General features: G+C 34.8%; 1 protein-coding gene across 3 annotated transcripts in view; it reads left to right on the top strand.

The window, feature by feature from the left end:
* The window catches only part of LOC131675475 (kinesin-like protein Klp10A), a 929209-nt gene that overhangs the window by 83585 nt on the left and 825213 nt on the right, over window positions 1-20411 (top strand). For all 3 annotated transcript variants that reach the window (XM_058954469.1, XM_058954468.1, XM_058954470.1), the window contains exon 3: window positions 15644-15748. In XM_058954469.1, the coding sequence (XP_058810452.1) occupies window positions 15644-15748 (105 nt within the window). The remainder of the gene's footprint in view (window positions 1-15643; window positions 15749-20411) is intronic.

Here is a 20411-nt window from a genome sequence, read left to right on the forward strand (position 1 = left end):
AATAGTATCAATTTAGTACCTAACGACTGAGTAGTTAGTTGATTAAATTGAAACGCTCAAGTTGGACAAATATGATTTGCGTAAAAACGCTCTCGTTCACGTCAACAAATTCGAATTCTAGGAGAAAATCAAGATTCGTCTGTAAAAAACACATTTCTCCACTATCTTTCTGTTCAATTTCAATAATTACTGGTTTTGCGTAGGCTAGCTTGTCGATTAATTGCTCTTAAAATTGGCACTCTAACATAAATTCGTGATCTTAAATCTCTTTCGTGAAGACGTCTGCTTATTGTCTGAGCGTTAATTTGTCTGCCTAATAAAGCATTATTCTCAGTTTCTCGCACAAACTGTATTGGATTGCGCAAGACTTCATTGACAATGTTTTGATCTTCCCGATTAATAGTTGTCCTAAGTCGACTTTGGTCAGGCCCCCAGTCATAAGAACCTGTTTCTTCATACTTACTAAAAACACACAATACCGTCGAACGATGAATCCCCATTTTTCTTAATATTTTGCTTGGATTTAGTCCGACTCGTAACAGGGGAACAATTTGAGCAGATTCAATTGCAGTTAGTTGAGGCATTTTGATTAAAAATGTTTTTGTAGTTTTCAATTTCTACATATATACTTTGTACACTGAGAAAAAAATCATAATTTCTTCGGCAAGACGGAGTATCGCTGAAATTGGTCTTCTCGTCCTTATAGGATCAGAAAATGGCATTAGGAAGCAAGGAAAATGCAGTGTAAAGGGTTCTCAAGGATTTTTGAGGTCGCTGATCATGAATTAGTGTACGAAATTTTCCTATTTGCAGTAATACACAGTATCAAATGTCTGAGGCACATAGGATTTGGAATCAGAAAATACTGCAGAAATGAGGGTGCCCCTAGTTTGAGAAATGGTTTACACAATTAGCCTTTTTCTGGGCCAAAATGATGCGAAAATCCGACCAATCTCCTCATGATACGCATCGTGTCATGCTAATGTTGGCGGTATTTACGAAAAATACATGATTGTCTTAAAAATGGCATAAATCGGTCAAAAAAATTGAAGAAAATAGATTGTTTTTAATTACTCGTTTAAGAGCATATTTTACGATGAAGTATGTGTAATTACAAAAAATTTGGATCGGTCCAGGTAAACGTCCAAATTATCAAGTCTTTTAAGAAAGCTTAGTTACTGAGCCTGATTAAGAAAGAAATGTGTTATTAACATTTTTCGAAATTTTGTTGGTTCTTTTTTGGTCCACGAACTTAAAGCGATTTTTTTATCTAAACGATTATATGAAGTGCATAGCTTGTTTATTTAACTTTAATTGGGGAGATTGTAGAGCTTTATACGACAATTTTACTTAGAGATATTGAAGTTTGAATATAAAATAGATCATGTTTTCTTTGATTCTCGTGTCTCAGAACCAAATGATTGCACTGAAAATTGAAGATGGGTTTCACAAATTTCATTAAAGCTTATTCAAAAATTGGCCATTAATTTTTGAATAAAATATATTTTTCATGCTTTACATGAATTTGAAAGAAAAAGAAAAAAGAGCTTTTGATGCGTTTTTGAAAAACCGTGAGTTAAATTTACAGTATCGCAAAAACCAATAATGTTAAGTATATCTTTATAGTTCAATATACCTACAAGAATCTCCCACTGTTCAAATTATATCCATCGAGCTGTTTCTTTGTTTTATTCGATTAAAGGGTACACCGAAATAAGAAGAACGATTTGGCACCCTACTTGGATTCAAAAACTAATTATATGAGTGTATTTTACATAAAGAAAGATTAAGTTTGCCGATGACTGGATCTTCCTAGACCACTTCCCACCCTATATACTGTAACGGGGTGGATTAGCTGGTACAAAATGGATTTATTCAAGAATAAACACCCACGATGCAGAGCTAACCGCCGCTCCGATTAACACGTATGGGTATACGTGTATTCGCCTTTACGTTTAATACTTTTGTTCCGATATCTCCTTTTCCAACAGAGTTGAACTCACCTTAAGTTACCTGACTTCTAACACTCGATCTACCTTAGGTGTGAGTGACCTAATGTTTACTCCAACCATCATCTAGATGAAATCGGTTTAAAAATTAACCGGTGCCGGAACCGTTAAGCTAAAAGGGAACGAAATAACGTAATGCGGCGAACAAAATCAAGATCGTTTATGTAACGTTCGAGTCTATCTCACGTTATCAAAACAATAGTTCGGACTCTTTCTATTGAATTCGCAATCGCGTCTCCGAGAAAAGCAAGAAGTTGACACGCGTGTAATCTAAATGATATATAAAAATCTTTCGAGTAGCAAACCCCAAGGCTTTCTAACTCGATGAATTGTCTTGAAATGCAATTGAGCGTGATCGCATCTATCGGGGAGAGGCCCGACATCGCCGCAACCATTACTCAACTTAATTTCTCAACAGTAATTGTATTTGAGGTAGGAAGATACCTAAGGCTACTTTTTTCTCATGAGAGAGATAGTCTCATGAGTTGAGCGCTTAGATATCTATAGGATAGGAGTTAGCAGGCTAACCACTGAATAAGAAATTTATCTCAGGAAATTGCTTTATTTCTCTAACAGTGTTCGCGCTGCTAAGCAAGGTAGGATAGTGAATCCTCTTGCCGCAGCGACGAGCGAATTTATACTTGCGAAATGGGCTCCTTTCTACGCTTGGTAGCCCCTACGACGCTATTTTCGAAATTGATACAAACTTTGCACATGTTTTTTCGCAAAATGGCTCGATCGAAATTGCAATTTCATGATTTAAAAAATTAAATATGAAATGACGAATTTTTTAACATAAATCGCTTCTCGAGGAAAAATCGCCTTTTAAAGTTATAAGTTGTACAATTCAATAATCAAATTACGCTAATTTGACAATAAATTTACGGAAAATTTTTACATGAAAAAATCGCTTGTAATTAGCGGAACGTTATTCAAGTTAAAAATGATTAATGTAGCTATCTAATTTTGAATAATAATTAAAAAACGGATTTGCAAATTTCTTTTTTAACGATTTAAAAATCAGCAAATTAGTAACAATTATAATCATTAATTTTACTGATACGTACGATCGATTCGCTATCTAACAGTGCAATTTTAATTGTTTAAAAAAATTATAAATTTTTTATTTATTGATAACTTAGTGAATAATTAGTTATCAAAGTGTCTAATTCTTGCTTCTCTGTTTCAATACGTCGCGGACGTAATCGCATAATCGAATTAACAATATAATTATTTATTGCAAAATAACTAACACTATCTACTTGTAAACTAAATTTGACTAATAAATACCGACTTGAGAGTTATAACAACATGAAATTAAGTATCAGCGCATCAAAATTGATTAAAAAATACTTTTGTTCATTCGAAAAACTTTATAATTGTCGATTTTCTATTGTAAACAATAAATTTCCCACGGTCGTGACGTCACGCTCCTTATATGGTAATGTTTTCGCAGAGTTGCCCTAATACATTTGCATATATGTGAGAAAAGCGCCTTCGCTCCATTACCGCTTTTCTTTGATTGTCTTGTGTATGACGAGTTGCTACTATGCAGAGGGAAATAAGAGACAAATCAGACTGGACCGTTACATCTATGACAGAAAATATTACAGTCTTTGTAGGCCCGAAAGACTTACGCACGCGAATACGTTTAATAAATTGCTGCAATAATACGGGGAGAGAGAGAGAGAGAGAGAGAGAAAATTCAAAATTCAACTGAGAAAACTAACTCGGTGCTCGGCGCGAACACACAAACGGTCGCGATAGACAAAATATTCTCGTATGTATTTTTTCGCGCAGAAAAAGGGAAGTACACCTACCCTACGGTGCAATTACGGTGATCAGCCGTAATTTTTCAACAAAATTCTTGTTGTCCAACGAATTCCTTCCCAGAAAGGACTGCGCTGGTTCTCCTCGCCGCAAATTGACTGTTGCTGGGCTTAATACTGCTGCTCGCTTGCTGCTGCTGCGATTACTCTTACGATCACTCGCGCACGTATCAAAAAATCTAGAAAGATAACTTTTAATCGGCAAAACGGCAGGAACACAATAGAAAACTATTTGGCGGTACTCTAACGCACAACAGTTGAGGCTTAACTTAAAAATTGAACTCTCGCGCGCCTCCTCTCTCTCTCTTAGACGTTCGCTCTAGCATCACGAGTGCTACCGAATAGCGAATGTATCGATTGATCGAATCGACTACCTTTGCAATACGTATATGGGTAATTCTTGGCTATTTCGATTGACTTGTAACCCTTAGGTTACGGATTTTTTGTTCATTTGGCACAATTGTTGTACACATAAAACTGAGATTTTTCCCAAATTTTGGAGACGATACATTAATTATATCAAAAGTTATTAACAATTAAAGAAAAATGATAAAAAATTTTCAAACGGCTATATTTTAAAAACTAATAAAGATATCGAAGTCGGATTTTTTTCAAAATACTTATAATGCCTTAAAATTTCGAAATAATTACAACAATAAACAATAAAAAATTTTTTTCGAAAGTTATTAACTTTTTGTTTAAACAATTGCTAATATCTCAAAAAGTATATTTTTTTTTTGAAAAATTCTTGCTCCTACGTATTCCTGAGGATTTTTGCTATCGAAATCATTCATAAAATTCAAGGGCCCGACATATCGGAAAGCGTAGCCCTAATCAAAAGAAGACGCCTCGGCGTAAAGCTGCGGTAGTGCTCCAGCGGACTCACGGTCGAAAGGTACTTTAGCTTTAATCTAAAAAACTAATAAAGATACCGAATCGGATTTTTCCCAAATTATTTATAATACCTTGAACTTTCGAAATAATTACAACAATAAACAATAAAAAATTTTTTTCGAAAGTTATTAACTTTTTGTTTAAACAATTGCTAATATCTCAAAAAGTATTTTTTTTTTTTTTGAAAAATTCTTGCTCCTACGTATTCCTGAGGATTTTTGCTATCGAAATCAATCATAAAGTTCAAGGGCCCGACATATCGGAAAGCGTAGCCCTAATCAAAAGAAGATGCCTCGGTGTCCGGTCGCTTTCGACCGTGAGTCCGCTGGAGCGCTACCGCAGCCTTACGCCGAGGCGTCTTCTTTTGATTAGGGCTACGCTTTCCGATATGTCGGGCCCTTGAATTTTATGAATGATTTCGATAGCAAAAATCTTCAGGAATACGTAGGAGCAAGAATTTTTCAAAAAAAAAATATACTTTTTGAGATATTAGCAATTGTTTAAACAAAAAGTTAATAACTTTCGAAAAAAATTTTTTATTGTTTATTGTTGTAATTATTTTGAAATTTTAAGGCATTATAAGTATTTTGAAAAAAATCCGACTTCGATATCTTTATTAGTTTTTAAAATATAGCCGTTTGAAAATTTTTTATCATTTTTCTTTAATTGTTAATAACTTTTGATATAATTAATGTATCGTCTCCAAAATTTGGGAAAAATCTCAGTTTTATGTGTACAACAATTGTGCCAAATGAACAAAAAATCCGTAACCTAAGGGTTACAAGTCAATCGAAATAGCCAAGAATTACCCATATACAAAAAACAAATGTTTTCACATTTAATTTTTTTTCTCCGGATCTAAAAAAGCTATCGACATCTGGTTTTGGGCATTCTCTTCTTTTAGTAATTTCCTTTATTTGTGATTTTTTTTCAAGATCACACAAATTAAGGATCTGCCCTAAAAAAATTTTTCCAGTTTTTAATCTACCCTATATATAATAGGCCTATTGTACGTTTCAGGTTCCAATTTTTGTGAGGAGATCTATAATTGTATACTCTATCCACCTAAATTGGTTTCCAATTTCTAGAAAGAGTGGGCCATACTCGAAAATTCGATGATGATATTAGTTTTATCGTAACTCCGTTTGGTCAAGCGCTAATGGCCGGAATCCGCTCGGAAATAGGAAAAAATCAAATTTCTGCACAAACGTCGAACCGCAAAGTTGATCCGAAACTATTATTTGAGTTTTGAATCTATGAAGCGCACACATGCAGATATACAGGTACAGACACAGCTACACATATACGTAGGTAGGAACATATACATAAGTACGTGCATACATTCATGTAATAGTATATAATATATAACATTAATTTACGCTTCCATCACATCCATTCAATCTAATAAAGCTCACTTTTCGCGACTGAGCACATCAACACTTTTTCGAACAAAAAGAATGTATTCAATACATTATATAAGTATTCAGAATATGTAACATCAAGTTTTTATATATTTCTAAAAATAGCGTCAGCACAGCGATGAGTATTCGGTTACCTATCCTAAACTTCTTTCTTTGCTATTCGTAACGCATCTAGGTCTGTTGTGCACTTGTGGCTGATCTATTATCATACCGTGTCTGAATTCTGCGTTTCAAGTTTATTTTGTTTAAAAGAGGGAAAATAGGAAAATTCTCAATTGTACAATATGTAGCTATTGTTTGATATAAATTGATATCAGCTTCTGGAAGTACTGATTATTTATTTTCAAGTATAATTCGATATGTAGCCTAGTAATAAGAGAAAAAGTCCAAAGAAAGAGGATTTTAACAAATATAGTTTATATTTTCATACTATTTTTTAAAGAATTAAGAAAAATGTAGATATGTCATAAATTGTCAAATCCTAATTAGTTTATTCTTATTTGGGCTCTGTGAGTCCATATGTTATATGGTAAATTTAGTAAATTATAATGCTTGTTTGAAACATTTTAATTCTTTATTATAGTTAGACAATGTCTAAAGCGTAATGCTGAATTGAAATTTGTTCAGACCTTGTAGCAGAGAATTTGGGGGGTATTAGCCACGCTACCGAATCTCTTCCGCTATAAGGTCTGATTAGCTCTTTATCCCCGATGCTTTAGGGCGCCAGACCGCCATTTGACTAAGGCGATCGTCGGGGATAGGGCCTAAGGATCGTTGCGTGTCCCGGTTTGATTGCACAGGGAGGGCAAACGGATGGGTACTCGCGATCTCCTCTACTCCAGGCCTCGGTTTCCAATAATTCGTTTCCTCTTTGTCTCCCGTTTATGATATGCCGGCAGCTCAGATGATGACTCCTTATTTCAGGTGGGAAGTCCGTTCGAATTCGCGCGTATGTTACCTATCGTAGGAACCGAAAATATAACGAATCAGTATTACCCGATTATACGAGGTCTGTTCGGAAAGTATCGGGCCTACCTTTCTATTTTCGTACTAGCGTTATTCTTTATCATCTGGTGGGTGGCATCCTTCAAAGTAATCCCCACTTGATTGAATAACACAGTTCCATCGATGTTTCCACTTTTCAAAACAGTCCTGAAACTCACTTTTAGGGAATATTTAGCCTTAAGTACACTCGTCGCATTGTTTTCAACCGTTGTTTTGTCATCGAATCGGTGTCCTTTGAGTGGTTTTTTTAGTTTTGGAAACAGCCAAAAGTTACAAGGGGCTATGTCGGGACTGTATGGAGATTGTCGAAGCAATGCGATATTGTGTTTGCTCAAAAACTGTTGCACAAGATTGGATGAATGCACTGGCGTATTATCGTGATGGAGAAGCCAGTCACCATTTTCCCAAAAGTGCGGCCGTTTTCTTCTTACTGCATCACGCAAACGTTTCAAAATTTGAACGTAGTATTCTTTATTAATTGTCTGACCTGTTGGTGCATATTCGTGATGTTCAACACCTTCACAATCGAAAAAAACAATCAACATTGACTTAACATTGTTCCGACTTTGACGTGCTTTTTTTGGTCTTGGCGATTCAGAACGCTTCCACTGTGAAGATTGTTGTTTTGTTTCAGGATCATAACCATAAACCCATGATTCATCACCTGTAAGAACTTTTCTAAGCACATTATCATCATTATTGACCATTTCCAGATTGTCCAGAGCGATTTCTAAGCGAATGTTCTTCTGCTCTGCTGTGAGTAATTTTGGGATGAATTTCTCACACACGCGTTTCATTCTTAAATTTTCGGTTAAAATTTCTGAAATGATAGTTTTTGTTATCTCAAGGTCTTCATCTAGTTCTCGCACAGTCATATGACGATCTTGTTCAATTGCAAGTCGCACCCACTCAATATTATCTGCGGTTTTTGTCGTCGAAGGTCAGCCGGAACGTGTATCACTATCGACAGAAGTGCAACCATCCTTGAACCGTTTATACCACTCTTTTATTTGTGTTTTGCTCATACACTCGCTTCCGAAGGCCTTTTGCATCATTTCAATAGTTTTCGAACTTGTTTTTCCGAGTTGAAAGCAAAATTTGATGCAAATTCGTTGATCTTGTTTTTCAGTCATTTATCACAATATCAAAATCCGACGAACGCGAAAAAGGCACTGTAAACAAAGACACGCTGCGCATGAACTATACGTCCGGCAGGTATCAGTAAGTAACCAATAGATTTGTGAGGTTTTACTGTTGACGTTTCTGTCCGGTAGAGATCGCTGGAACACTATGGTGCGAAGATATAAACGTAGACTCGATACTTTCCAGACCTCATAACCGTTCGCGGCTGAAAATAATCAGCATGCAAATAAAGCAGGGTAACAAGAAGCAGAAATTTATATAAAGAACAATTAATCACTTGTATTGACTTATTTCATAATTCATACGCATGTGGTCGGATTAATTAGGGTCAGTATGATTCTGCATAATTATACGTAATAACAAGGACGCGAAATAATGGAAAAGTTAATGTCCTCCCGGTCGGGTTTTGATTGACGAAAATGGCGGAATGGGCAGCGCGAATAATTGGATCACTGATTTTATTCGTCTAAGCCTAACATTCGCAATAAACTACCATATTGGCGAAAGGTCAGCGCGAATAATTTAATCACTGACTGTAATTCGTCTACTTCTAACATTCGCAATAAAATACGATTTTGGCGAAATGTCAGCGCGAATAATTTAATCACTGATTTCCTTTATCTGTTCGTAACACTCACGTTTGATTCTACGAAATAGCGGAAAGGTCAGCGTGAATAATTGGATCACTCATGTTATTCGTTTACATCTACAATCGGAATAACTACTATATTGGTGAAAGGTCAGCGCGAATAATTTAATCACTGATTTTAATTCGTCTGATCCTAACACTCACGTTCGATTCTATGAAATGGCGGAAAGGTCAGCGCGAATCACTCGAAACAATAGGCACCGGCATCGACAGATCCACGGAGAGAGAGAGAGATGGCACCATCCAACTTGTATAGACGCTACAAGGCGAAACATTCGCCACCTCGACATGTAACAGCGAAACTCCGTCACTAAAACTGAAATTGAAGCACATAAAACCATTTACCAATACCAAAATAGAAATGTACTAAGAACGCATTGGTTCTGTTGAAGAGCGGTATACGAGGGTGGTCCAATAAGTACTTAGCCTCACCGCCCGATGGCGCCACTCTCGCAAAAGAAATATTCTATCACGTAGTACAACCTTCTCGATGGTTACTGTCAAAATTTTAGCCAGATCGGAGTTGTAGTTTATTTTTGAGAGCGTGTGAAAGCAAGTGTGTCCGTTGATTTTTAAAAAATGGAAAAAGAGCAGTATCGGTCGGTGATTCGATTCTTGTTTTTGGAAGGGTTTTCGCGCAGTGAAATCAAAAAGCGCTTGGATGCTGTATACGGTGACTCTTCTCGTTCGAAGGCGACCGTCAAAAATTGGTTTAACGAATTTCAATGTTGTCGCACGTCGATTTTTGACGAGCCACGTCCAGGTGCTCCGAAAACGGCTACCACGGAGGATAACGTAACAAAAATTCACAATCTCGTAATGGCAGATCGACGATTGAAGGTGCGCGAGATAGCTAATATCGTAGACATCTCAAAAGACCGCGTGGGTCATGTCCTGCATGAAATTTTGGGCATGAGAAAGCTGTCAGCGCGATGGGTGCCGCGTTTGCTCACTCCGGACAACAAGCGCAACCGTGAGACAACTTCAGAGCAATGTCTGACGCTGTTTAAGCGCAATCCGAAGGAGTTTCTGCATCGTTTCGTAACAGTCGACGAAACATGGATTCACTGGTATACGCCAGAAACCAAGGAACAGTCGAAACAGTGGACTTTACCCGGCGAAAGTGCTCCGAAGAAGGCGAAGACTGCCCCATCGGCCGGAAAGGTGATTGCCACCGTTTTCTGGGATTTACAAGGTGTGATCTACATCGACTACCTGGAGAGGGGCAAACGGTCACAGGGCTGTACTATGCCGAATTATTGGGCCGATTCGACGTCGAATTGCAGAAAAAACGGCCCCATTTGGCGAAGAAAAAAGTGCTCTTCCACCATGACAACGCACTGGCTCACACCTCCGCCGTCGCCATGGTCAAATTGGTCGAATCAGGCTACGAAATGCTGCCCCATTCACCGTATTCTCCAGATTTAGCCCCGTGCGACTTCTTTTTGTTTCCAAACTTGAAAAAGTCACTCGCCGGCCAGAAATTTGAGTCGAATGAGGAGGTAATCGCTACCACGCAAGCCTACTTTTCAGACCTCGAGGAAACGTATTTTTCAGACGGGTTAAAGAAGTTGGAGCACCGCTGGGCCAAGTGTATCGAATTAAAACGAGACTATGTTGAAAAATAAAACGCCACTTTTCCAAAATTTTCGTTTTTCTTTTGTAGGCTAAATACTTATCCGACCACCCTCGTATCTCTCCAATTGGGACCAGTATTTAAAAGATTGTAATCTAGGGACCTATGATTACAACGGGTCCCCCTTTGATAGCATAAAGAAGCTGACCTTGTTTTTACAAATTCCCTCAATCAAACCTAATGACCAGTACTTATTACTTCAAGATCAAACTTCCTATCTACAAGATTTAGAGGGGTTAGATTTAACAGCTGGACAGGATATCCGCCACTTGCGTTGCGCAGATGAAGATTGAGCAGAACCATAAACTTTTGTCTCTCTCCTTTATTTTTTTTGTTATATATGATCAAAGAGGACCATATATTTTATTAGTTACTATTATTATTTATTATTATTACATATATTATTATTTTCTATTCTTTTCCTGTACTACCCTAATTGGACCCTTCCAAAACGTTACCAAAGACGGCAACGATTCTCAGGGGGGAGGGATGTTACGTGACGGATTATTTTCTTTTTTTTGCAACCGTATGCTTGATTAGACTCTCGCTTTCGGTCCCACACACACACTCAAACTCGTGTGCGCGTCTTAGCGGAAACGAGTGGAAGACGCTGAGCACAGCCGCTGAGGTATGCTGCGACGCACTCAGCGTCCGGATTTAGATAATGCGAAACGATTAAAATGTATGCACTAGAGAGAGATGGAGTGTGAGGAATGAGAGGGAAACAAAGGATATATAACCAACCGGTGAGAACGAGCAAGGGATTCTTCAGTTAGGAGTGAGCGCCCAACTAAGAAGGCTGCAATTTTTCCTCCAATGCTATAATTAAATTTATCAGAGTTTATTGAGTTTGAGTTTATTACAGTCTGAGCTTATTGGAGTTTAAATTATCAGAGTTTGAGTTTTAATAGAATATTAAAAAAAAAGTGTTAAGTGCGATCATTCAGATAATTTCTTTCTTTTCTATAAACGAAAACTATAGAAATCATCACTATCTTATCTGCTGCCGCAATATTAAATAAAAATATATACATATATTAGACCAGTAAATTTGATCAGAACGAAGGAAGATCATACTCACAAATTAAATAAATAATACCAAGGACAAAATTGTACTAATCTTATTAATACTAAGTGAGTACCACTTATTTTTATGTAATACAAATAATAGACAACGCGAGGTGAAGATTACGCATTTATATATCTCTCTCTATTTTTGGTTAAGTTATTTATGTAGTTAAACTTACTAGAATAAATATTATAAATTATTATAAACGCGCTTAAGTGTATCCATATGCTTCCCCGTTATATTAAAAAAAAATTCTATTACATTCTTTTTTTTATATAACCAAGTGAAAATATATATAAACGTCCGATTAAATATTTTATGATCACGGTATCGAGTGCCGGATTAAAATTAATAGGGATTTCATTATTGACGTGCGAACGGGTCGGGGTGTCTAAGGCCGCTCGGCTGTTGAAAGGCCTACATACGGGACAAATTCGCCTGGCGCGAATTGTCACCTATCAATTCCTGTTCTTAAATAACCATTCTTCAAGGTTATTCACCTCATTAGCCTTATTAAGTGGTCCTCAGATTTGTCTCGTCTCCATCTCGATGTGTTTCTTCCACCATGCTATGTCATAAGTCTTTCAATCAAGGTTTAGTAGGCACTTATTTTCATATGATTTAAACATAACATTTTGGACTTGATGTATATGGTAAATATATATAAATTAATTTATCAATTATATTAACTGTGTGCAATAAATAGTTCTAACATAATAATATCATCATTAATAAATAACATTGAACTAGAGCATAAATTAAACATTACTTCAATCAAAGTGTCTACCTTTACTTTTAATTACTATTCGGTAAATTCTAAGCATCCTTTAGACGTAGGGCATATCTTTCGTACAGCACGATCAAGCTCTTCACATAACAATTCAATGGGATTTAAATCCGGAGATAGGAGAGGCGAAACCATATATTTGAATTTATCTCTTTATTCAAGACTCTACAGGTATTTCTTACAAACGTTAGGTTCGTGTTTTGGATCTTTGTCTTGTTGAAATATAAAAATAGGGCCAATTATTCTAATTTTTGAATAAATGACACACCTTTGAATAATATTGTGATAGCCTTCTTTTTTACGATTCTATCTATTTTTCAAGGTCACCAACATGGGAACCCCGAAAACATACCCAAACCACCATTACTGATCCGCCACCATGCTTAACTGTGGGCACAATACAATTTTGTGAAAATGTTTCATTCAATCTTTGATGCACATAAATTTTCCGTTTGTTTTCAAAAATTTCGATTTTAGATTCGTCACTCCATGAAAGTTTTTCCAATCAGCTGTAGTCCAATATCTATCTTCTCTGCTCCAAAATAAACGTTTTTTTCTGTTAACTTCTCAAAGTAAAGGTTTTTTCACACCAATTCGAAAAGAACAATCACGTTTTTGAAATCTTCTTTTGATACTTATTTCGCTTATTTTCATTTTCAAATTAGCTTAAATTTGGAATTCGATTTAAGCAGTAGTTTATCGTCTATCGCGTAAATTGACTTGTGTAAATTTGACTTGCGTAAATTGAATTATTATTTTTCTTGTTTATTACTCTTAGTTTTCCCCCCGCCACCCATGTCTATTTTTAGCGTTACCATACTTAAGTAATTTACATACATTATAATTTACACCACGTCTGGGAATTTTCAGATAATCTGCAATTTGGCGATTGCTTTTACTAAGCTTATGCAATGCCTTAATTATTACACACCGCTCCGTAGATAAGTTTTTCTTCTTAGGCATGGTCAATCAAAACAGCTTTTTGAAGCTTAATTTGATTGTAATATTACTTATGAAATAGAAAATTTGACGCTGAAATTTAATATTTATCAAAATTCATACAATTTACCAACACTTGACTACACTATTATTTTTTCGGAAAATAAGATATATCTGGTATCGATAAAGAAATTCTTAATATTGGGAGTACAAATAGAAAATCGCCGTTTTTTCTAATAATTTGAGGTTTTATTGTAAAAAACTCGTTACAATCTCATTCTTCAAAATAATTTCCATCCTTAGTCACAACTTTTTCCCATCTTTCTGGCAGGTTCTGAATTCCTCTTCGAAAAAACTGTTCGTCTTTTGATGCGATCCACGAATCGATCCAATTTTTGGTTTCTTCGTAAGAACGAAAGTGCTGTTCGGCCAGGTCATGCGTCATCAATCGGAACAAGTAGAAATCAGAAGGGGCGATGTCAGGAGAGTACGGCGGGTGCGATAGGATGTCCCATTTCAAAGTTTCCAGGTATGTTTTCACGACCTTGGAAACATGTGGCCGAGCGTTGTCATGCAGAAATATGACCTTGTCATGTCTTTCCGTGTACTTTGGGCGTTTTTCCTTTAACACTCGACTCAAACGAATCAATTGCATCCGATAGAGGGCTCCTGTGATGGTTTCGCGTGGTTGCAGGAGTTCATATAAATTACGCCAATCTGGTCCCACCAAATACACAGCATCAGCTTCAAGCCATGAATGTTTGGTTTCGCTGTCGAAGTTGATGCATGGCCGGGAAGACCCCACGATTTTCTCCGCTTTAGGTTCTCATAGTGTATCCACTTTTCATCGCCGGTCACAATGCGATGCAAAAAACCCTTCCTTTTTTGCCGTTGGAGGAGTTGTTCGCACGTGACAAGACGCCGTTCGATGTCCCTCGGCTTCAGCTCGTACGGCACCCAACATCCCACTTTCTGGATCATTCCTAAGCATTTCAAGCGATGGGAAACGGCTTGCTGAGTTACGCCCAATAAATCCGCAAGTTCCTGTTGCGTTCTGCAAGAATCTTCATCCAGCAAAGCCTCCAATTTCGCACCCTCGAACTTTTTTACGGGTCCGGGACGATCCTTGTCATCTACGTCATACTCGCCATTTCTAAACTTTCGGAACCATTCCCGACACGTTCTTTCAATAATACAGCTGTTACCATAAGTTTCTACAATCATTCGACGCGCCTCAGCTGCGTTTTTTCCCGAATGAAATGCAAAAAGCAACACTTCCCGCAAATGTCTCCTGTTCGGCTCGAATTTTGCCATTTTTGCGCACGAACAAAACAAAGCACAGTAAAAATAGACAAGCGAGGTGATGAAGAGTTGTTGACAAATGCCTCAGCTGGCTATGTAACGTTCCTGTTAACAATTTTTTACCGACGTGCAATACTGACGCCACCTATGGGAAAACGGCGGTTTTCTATTTGTACTCCTAATATTATCATGGAAACAGAGATCATATCTTATTTCTTGATTGAATAAAGTACTTAAAAAATTTTGGCAATTAGTTTCAGATTAAATGTTACTAGGTACGTCAACGTCCGATAAAAAAAAGTAAAAATTTTGTTGCATTTTATTTGGATTAACAAACATTTTCTTTAGGTGAAATATTTTTCTATTTTTCGAATTTCCTGAAATATTTCAAATTTTTAAAAAATGGTTAATTTCTAGCCAAAACTTCATTGCGCGCGTTATATTCGACGAATTTGAATTTATAATGAGCATTTTCGATAGTGCTTGGAAAAAGCTAAAAAATGACGTATCTCAAATTTTGCTACTATTTTTTTTGACTATACAGGCCGGAATCAAAGATGGCCAAAAAATTTTTGAATTTTCAAATTTGAATAATAATTAATTTTCTCAGTTCAATATCACAATACTATTCATAGTCCCAAAAATCTGTACTACATGTTAGATAGGGAAAAGAGTTCTTCAGCTGGGATTATGATAATAAAGGGCAAAGTTGAACAAAAAAGTACTGATTATTTTCTGAGTCTCACGCTAAAAAAAGAGTAAAAATTTGTAAAACATATCATTTTCATTTTGTAAAAATTTTTTTTATGTAATTCTAAAAACTATAAAGCTTTAGGACTTTTTGTACATGATGGTACTGTGAATAGTGTCGCCTGTAAATGCACCTTAGAAATTTATGCCATGTACTTTGATTTTACTTAAAAATTGTGCAGGCGATATTCATTGTTTATGTCATTTTAGGTAGAAATTGAAGCCATCATATCGCTGAATCCTGAACTAAGCATCCCAAATGTTGTTACACCATCAATTACAAATAACCAAGTTCTGGTTACTACAAAATCACGGGTAAGAATTGAAGTATATTCAAATACTTATACATTTTTATAATCATGATTTAACTTTTTCTGAGTATATACAAAGTTTTTATTGTGTTTTATTTATTTATAATTTAAATTTAAATTGAATTAGTATTTTTACATTGTCTTATCAATAGTTATCGGAAAATTTAAGGTTCTATTTACAGGATTCCATCAAAGGAATTCTATCTGATATTATATTTCTACTACTTACGTATCATTTCATGAGTTTAGACACATTGCAATCAAGAAATATTTAAAACCGTAATATACATTGAAATCATCTAGAAAAATCAAAAATTTAATTATTTCATATTTACAAGTCAACAGTTTATCTCTGTTTTGGAAAATTCTTTTTAGTTTCCATCTCTCTTTTCTTTTTCTTATCTGATAATACTATTTTGAATATATAACGGTCCTATCTATGAGCTAGTTTATTATGTCACTGAATCACTGCAACCCGTTAAACTCATCTATCTGTTTACATTAATCAGTATATTAAACGGCGCCACCTCACCTATTATTCGATTGTCTTAGTACAAGAGTCTAATTTCATGACCATATAAGGAGCGTGACGTTACAAATTGATAGATATAGATATAATGGTTATTGTTATTTGAATCAAATATGTTAATTAGACGTAATTTTGATATAACAAAGCATTTCTTATATAGATTTTAATATATAGATTTAGAATATAATAATACGAATTGCGTTTAATTGCTAAATAATAAGGAATTTTAATATGCAAAGTTAATTTGTTTATTACACTATGAATATTAATTATTAGAAAAATGTAAATACTCCATATTCAAAATGAATATCTAAGAAACATGAGTAAGAATTAGTTTCATGAACGACAGTTAAATAATAACTGTTATTAATAAATAAATAATTAATAAATTATTTAAACAGTAAGTTGTATATAGAACGAAAGCGTTAATTTTATACGTAATAATGATAGCTTTATAATTTCTAAATCTTAGATAATTAACCTATTAAGGCCCAGGCCAAAACTGGAAGAGATAACGTCAAACTAACTATGCGATTCATAGGCAAATCGAAAAAAAAAATACTCGTGTTTTTTCTTTTGCCATTTGCAATTGTTTATAAAAAGTTATTTAAACAAATTATCAAAAAAGTTTTACGAATTTGATTGCGGAAATCGATTCTACGGAAAAAAACATGAAAAAAATTTATGTAACATTTTTTTATCGGACTTCAATTTGTTAATGTAAAACGGCAATAAATAATTGCGGCTCCGACAGTCAAAGTTTCTTCCCCAAATCCCAAGCAAAATCTACGCTAGATAACGAAAAACTAACTATACCATTCATAGGCAAATCGAAAAAAAAAATACCCGTGTTTTTTCTTTTGCCATTTGCAATTGTTTATAAAAAGTTATTTAAACAAATTACCAAAAAAGTAATTTTTTTTAATCTGATTGCGGGAATCGATTATACGGGAAAATACATGAAAAAAATATATGTAACATTTTTCTGTCGGACTTCAATTTGTCATGAAAAACAGCTATCAAACATTGATCATGTAATTCGATTGAATTTTTATTCAGTTTTATTTTCGTGATCTTCTCGGTGTCTTTTGCACAAGGGTATAGCACATTTTTGGCAATAAAATTCAGTTTTCATCTCACACGATAATACCCCACATGTTTTGTACATACCTTGTTTGATTACGTGTTTATGTAATGATGTGTCACTTGATCTCTTTCGCTTGTTAGGACGTTGATTTCTCAAGATAAAATTCACAAACTTCTTGCACAATATCTTTTGAACCTTTGGGCAAGTCTGGGTGCAGCTTATTATAAATCACAGTAGCATTAGTCAATGAAGCCTGAATAAGTCGTAAGAACAGACACCATGTCCATTTTTTACTCCTAATTGAAGGCATCAAAGCATTACAATGTTGATCATGCAAATCAACCCCACCCATGTTTTGGTTATAGGAAGAAAACGCTTGAGGAAAAAGAATGGACCTCTTAGCTTTTTTATGCCATCGCTGCACTTCAATTTTCGGTTCATCCCCAAATTTTGTTGATAACACTGATAAAGGTTTGGAATCCATCACAGTTATATAATTCAGTTTGGAATTTTGATCGTGAAGAGCGATAGTTGTTCCCCTCTCAGCTTTTTTTGGCATTTCAACTTTTTCTTTGACGCGGTTTTGTCTGACCGTCCCAGTTGCTGATAATCCAATTTTTTCCAAATGTACCATAAGATCTGGATTGGTGAAAAAATTATCAAAATACACATGATACTTAGTAAGATCTTCTTTATTAGTTACTTGTAGTAAAGGCGATAGCAACTTGATAACGACTTTCGATCCCAAACAAACAGCAATTAGAGGGTTCCGTTCATCGAGTCCTGCTTTACCTGTATAAATATCCAGTTCTATAAATATCCATCTGAGGAACAAAGGGCCCATAATTTTATTCCAAATCTGATTGTCTTATTTCTAATACACTGTTTTATGCCAAACTTCCCGAAATATTTTACCATTATCTCATCTATTGATAAGTTGTAATAAAAAAACCGAACTGCATACTATTTTCACGAAAATAATCATATAAACTTCTAATTTTCCAAACTTTATCATTTTTATTTTCATCTTGAAGTTTATAAAATCTTATTTTCTTCTTGATTTCAATAAATTTATTTCTTGTCATAAGTTCAGAAATAACTGGACATTGTAAGATTTTTAGTTGACCAATAGTCACGGAGATTCTTTCTCGAATTGAAAATAGTAATCATTATGATAACAATAAATTTTTCTATGTCATTCATACTTAATTCAAAATTGTTTTCAGTTGTAGCTTCTATGATATAATTTTTCATTGAATTTGAGAAATATACTTCAAATAATTCCAAAGAGTTTTTAGAATACAAAGAGGAAATGGATTGAACGTTGAAGGGATCATCGTATTCATAGTTGAGGTATTATTCAAATCTAATACTTGCCAATCGTAAACATGATTGGGTTCTAATAGTTTTTGAGTGCTGCTGTATGCGCTTTTTATATGTTCATACGAACCAACAGGAATCAATTCAAATGATATATTTTCGTCAAAATTTCAATCAGAATCCCCATCTGAGCTTTCGTGATCTCCGGGAATGAACGATATATCGACATGAGCTCGGGAATCATTAATATCATCATCCTCGACAAAATCGGTTAAATCTTTAACCATCCGCCTTGTCATTTTTGCTTGGTTCAAAAATAAACAGCAATTTACAAGAAATTATAGATTTTCGCTGTAAGTCAGATAGAAATCAAATTTTCGTATCAAGAAACAAAACCTCTAAATTTTCTGTAAAACCGTTAGCCCGCCACTCAAACGTGATCTCTAACACGGTTTACAAATTTTTACAATCAAAAAAATTTTTTTTTAACTGAACTGAACTCAACCATCCGGTTGAATCACTTGTGACTGTCGGTATCAATTCAATGCTTGATAGCTGTTTTTCATGACAAATTGAAGTCCGGTAAAAAAATGTTACATAAATTTTTTTCATGTTTTTTCCCGTAGAATCGATTTCCGCAATCAGATTCGTAAAACAATAACTTTTTTGGTAATTTGTTTAAATAACTTTTTATAAACAATTGCAAATGGCAAAAGAAAAAACACTGGTATTTTTTTTTTCGATTTGCCTATGAACGCATAGTTAGTTTGACGCTATCTCTTCCAGTTTTGGCCTGGTCCTTAATGGGTTAATCTAATAATTGCGTTATAATATTATAGAAAAAACCGTTAAAAATATGAAAATTTGTTATAATTCAAATGTTATTAACTAATTTGAATATATCTTTTGAGAAATTACTTCTAAAATTAATAAACGACAAAGTTATGTAAAAATTTAATATTATTCTATTGTAAATATTGTAATATTGCATTAATTAACTTTATTAGTTAATTACTTTTGACTATACTATTTGTGATAATTGCAAATTACACTAAATCGACCAATAACTAATTTTGTAAAGCTTACATGTGTTGAAAGCTCATTATTAATGTTTATTTACTTGTAAATTAAGAAAACTCTTTTCTCAAAATTCGCGAATGTTTCTCGAATATTCGAAGACTTCTCGAAGAAAACGCTCCTGCGAAAATAGGCGGATAAATCTGTATAAATACGCCCACTATTGCACAGGCTGGCATTCACTTCTAGCCTTGCAAAGTGACCGCATGAGTCTGAATAAACTTGGCTAATACCTAAGTTCTTTCTCTCATTGTGATTAACTGAGCGAGACCTTTCCTTTCCTATAATTCGTGCTCAACTTATAGAACATTTCGCGCTATAAGAAACTTGGGTTGACTTATATACTTTATAAGGAAGACTTTAGCTCTGCTTATGGGACAATTCACACCATAAGAAACTAGGGCATAGTCTGACTTTCCTTGGAACTTTACTTATTATTTACATACATTTGATTTATCGATTTATTTCATATTGACAATTAGAGTAAATTTGAAAAGAAACAAATTCTTACTCATTAACGCGACAAGACCACGAGAGTACGAACTATTAATTATATTATAAGTGATACGAACATCACAAATATTTATGTAGTTATATATAAGTCACAATAAGGCTGCAATGGCTTCATCTCCGTTATTAATATGACAAACAAAT

Source organism: Phymastichus coffea, unplaced genomic scaffold (genome assembly GCF_024137745.1).
Source record: "Phymastichus coffea isolate CEN01 unplaced genomic scaffold, Cenicafe_Pcof_1.1 PCOF00023, whole genome shotgun sequence".
In the NCBI taxonomy this organism is placed as follows: domain Eukaryota; kingdom Metazoa; phylum Arthropoda; class Insecta; order Hymenoptera; family Eulophidae; genus Phymastichus; species Phymastichus coffea.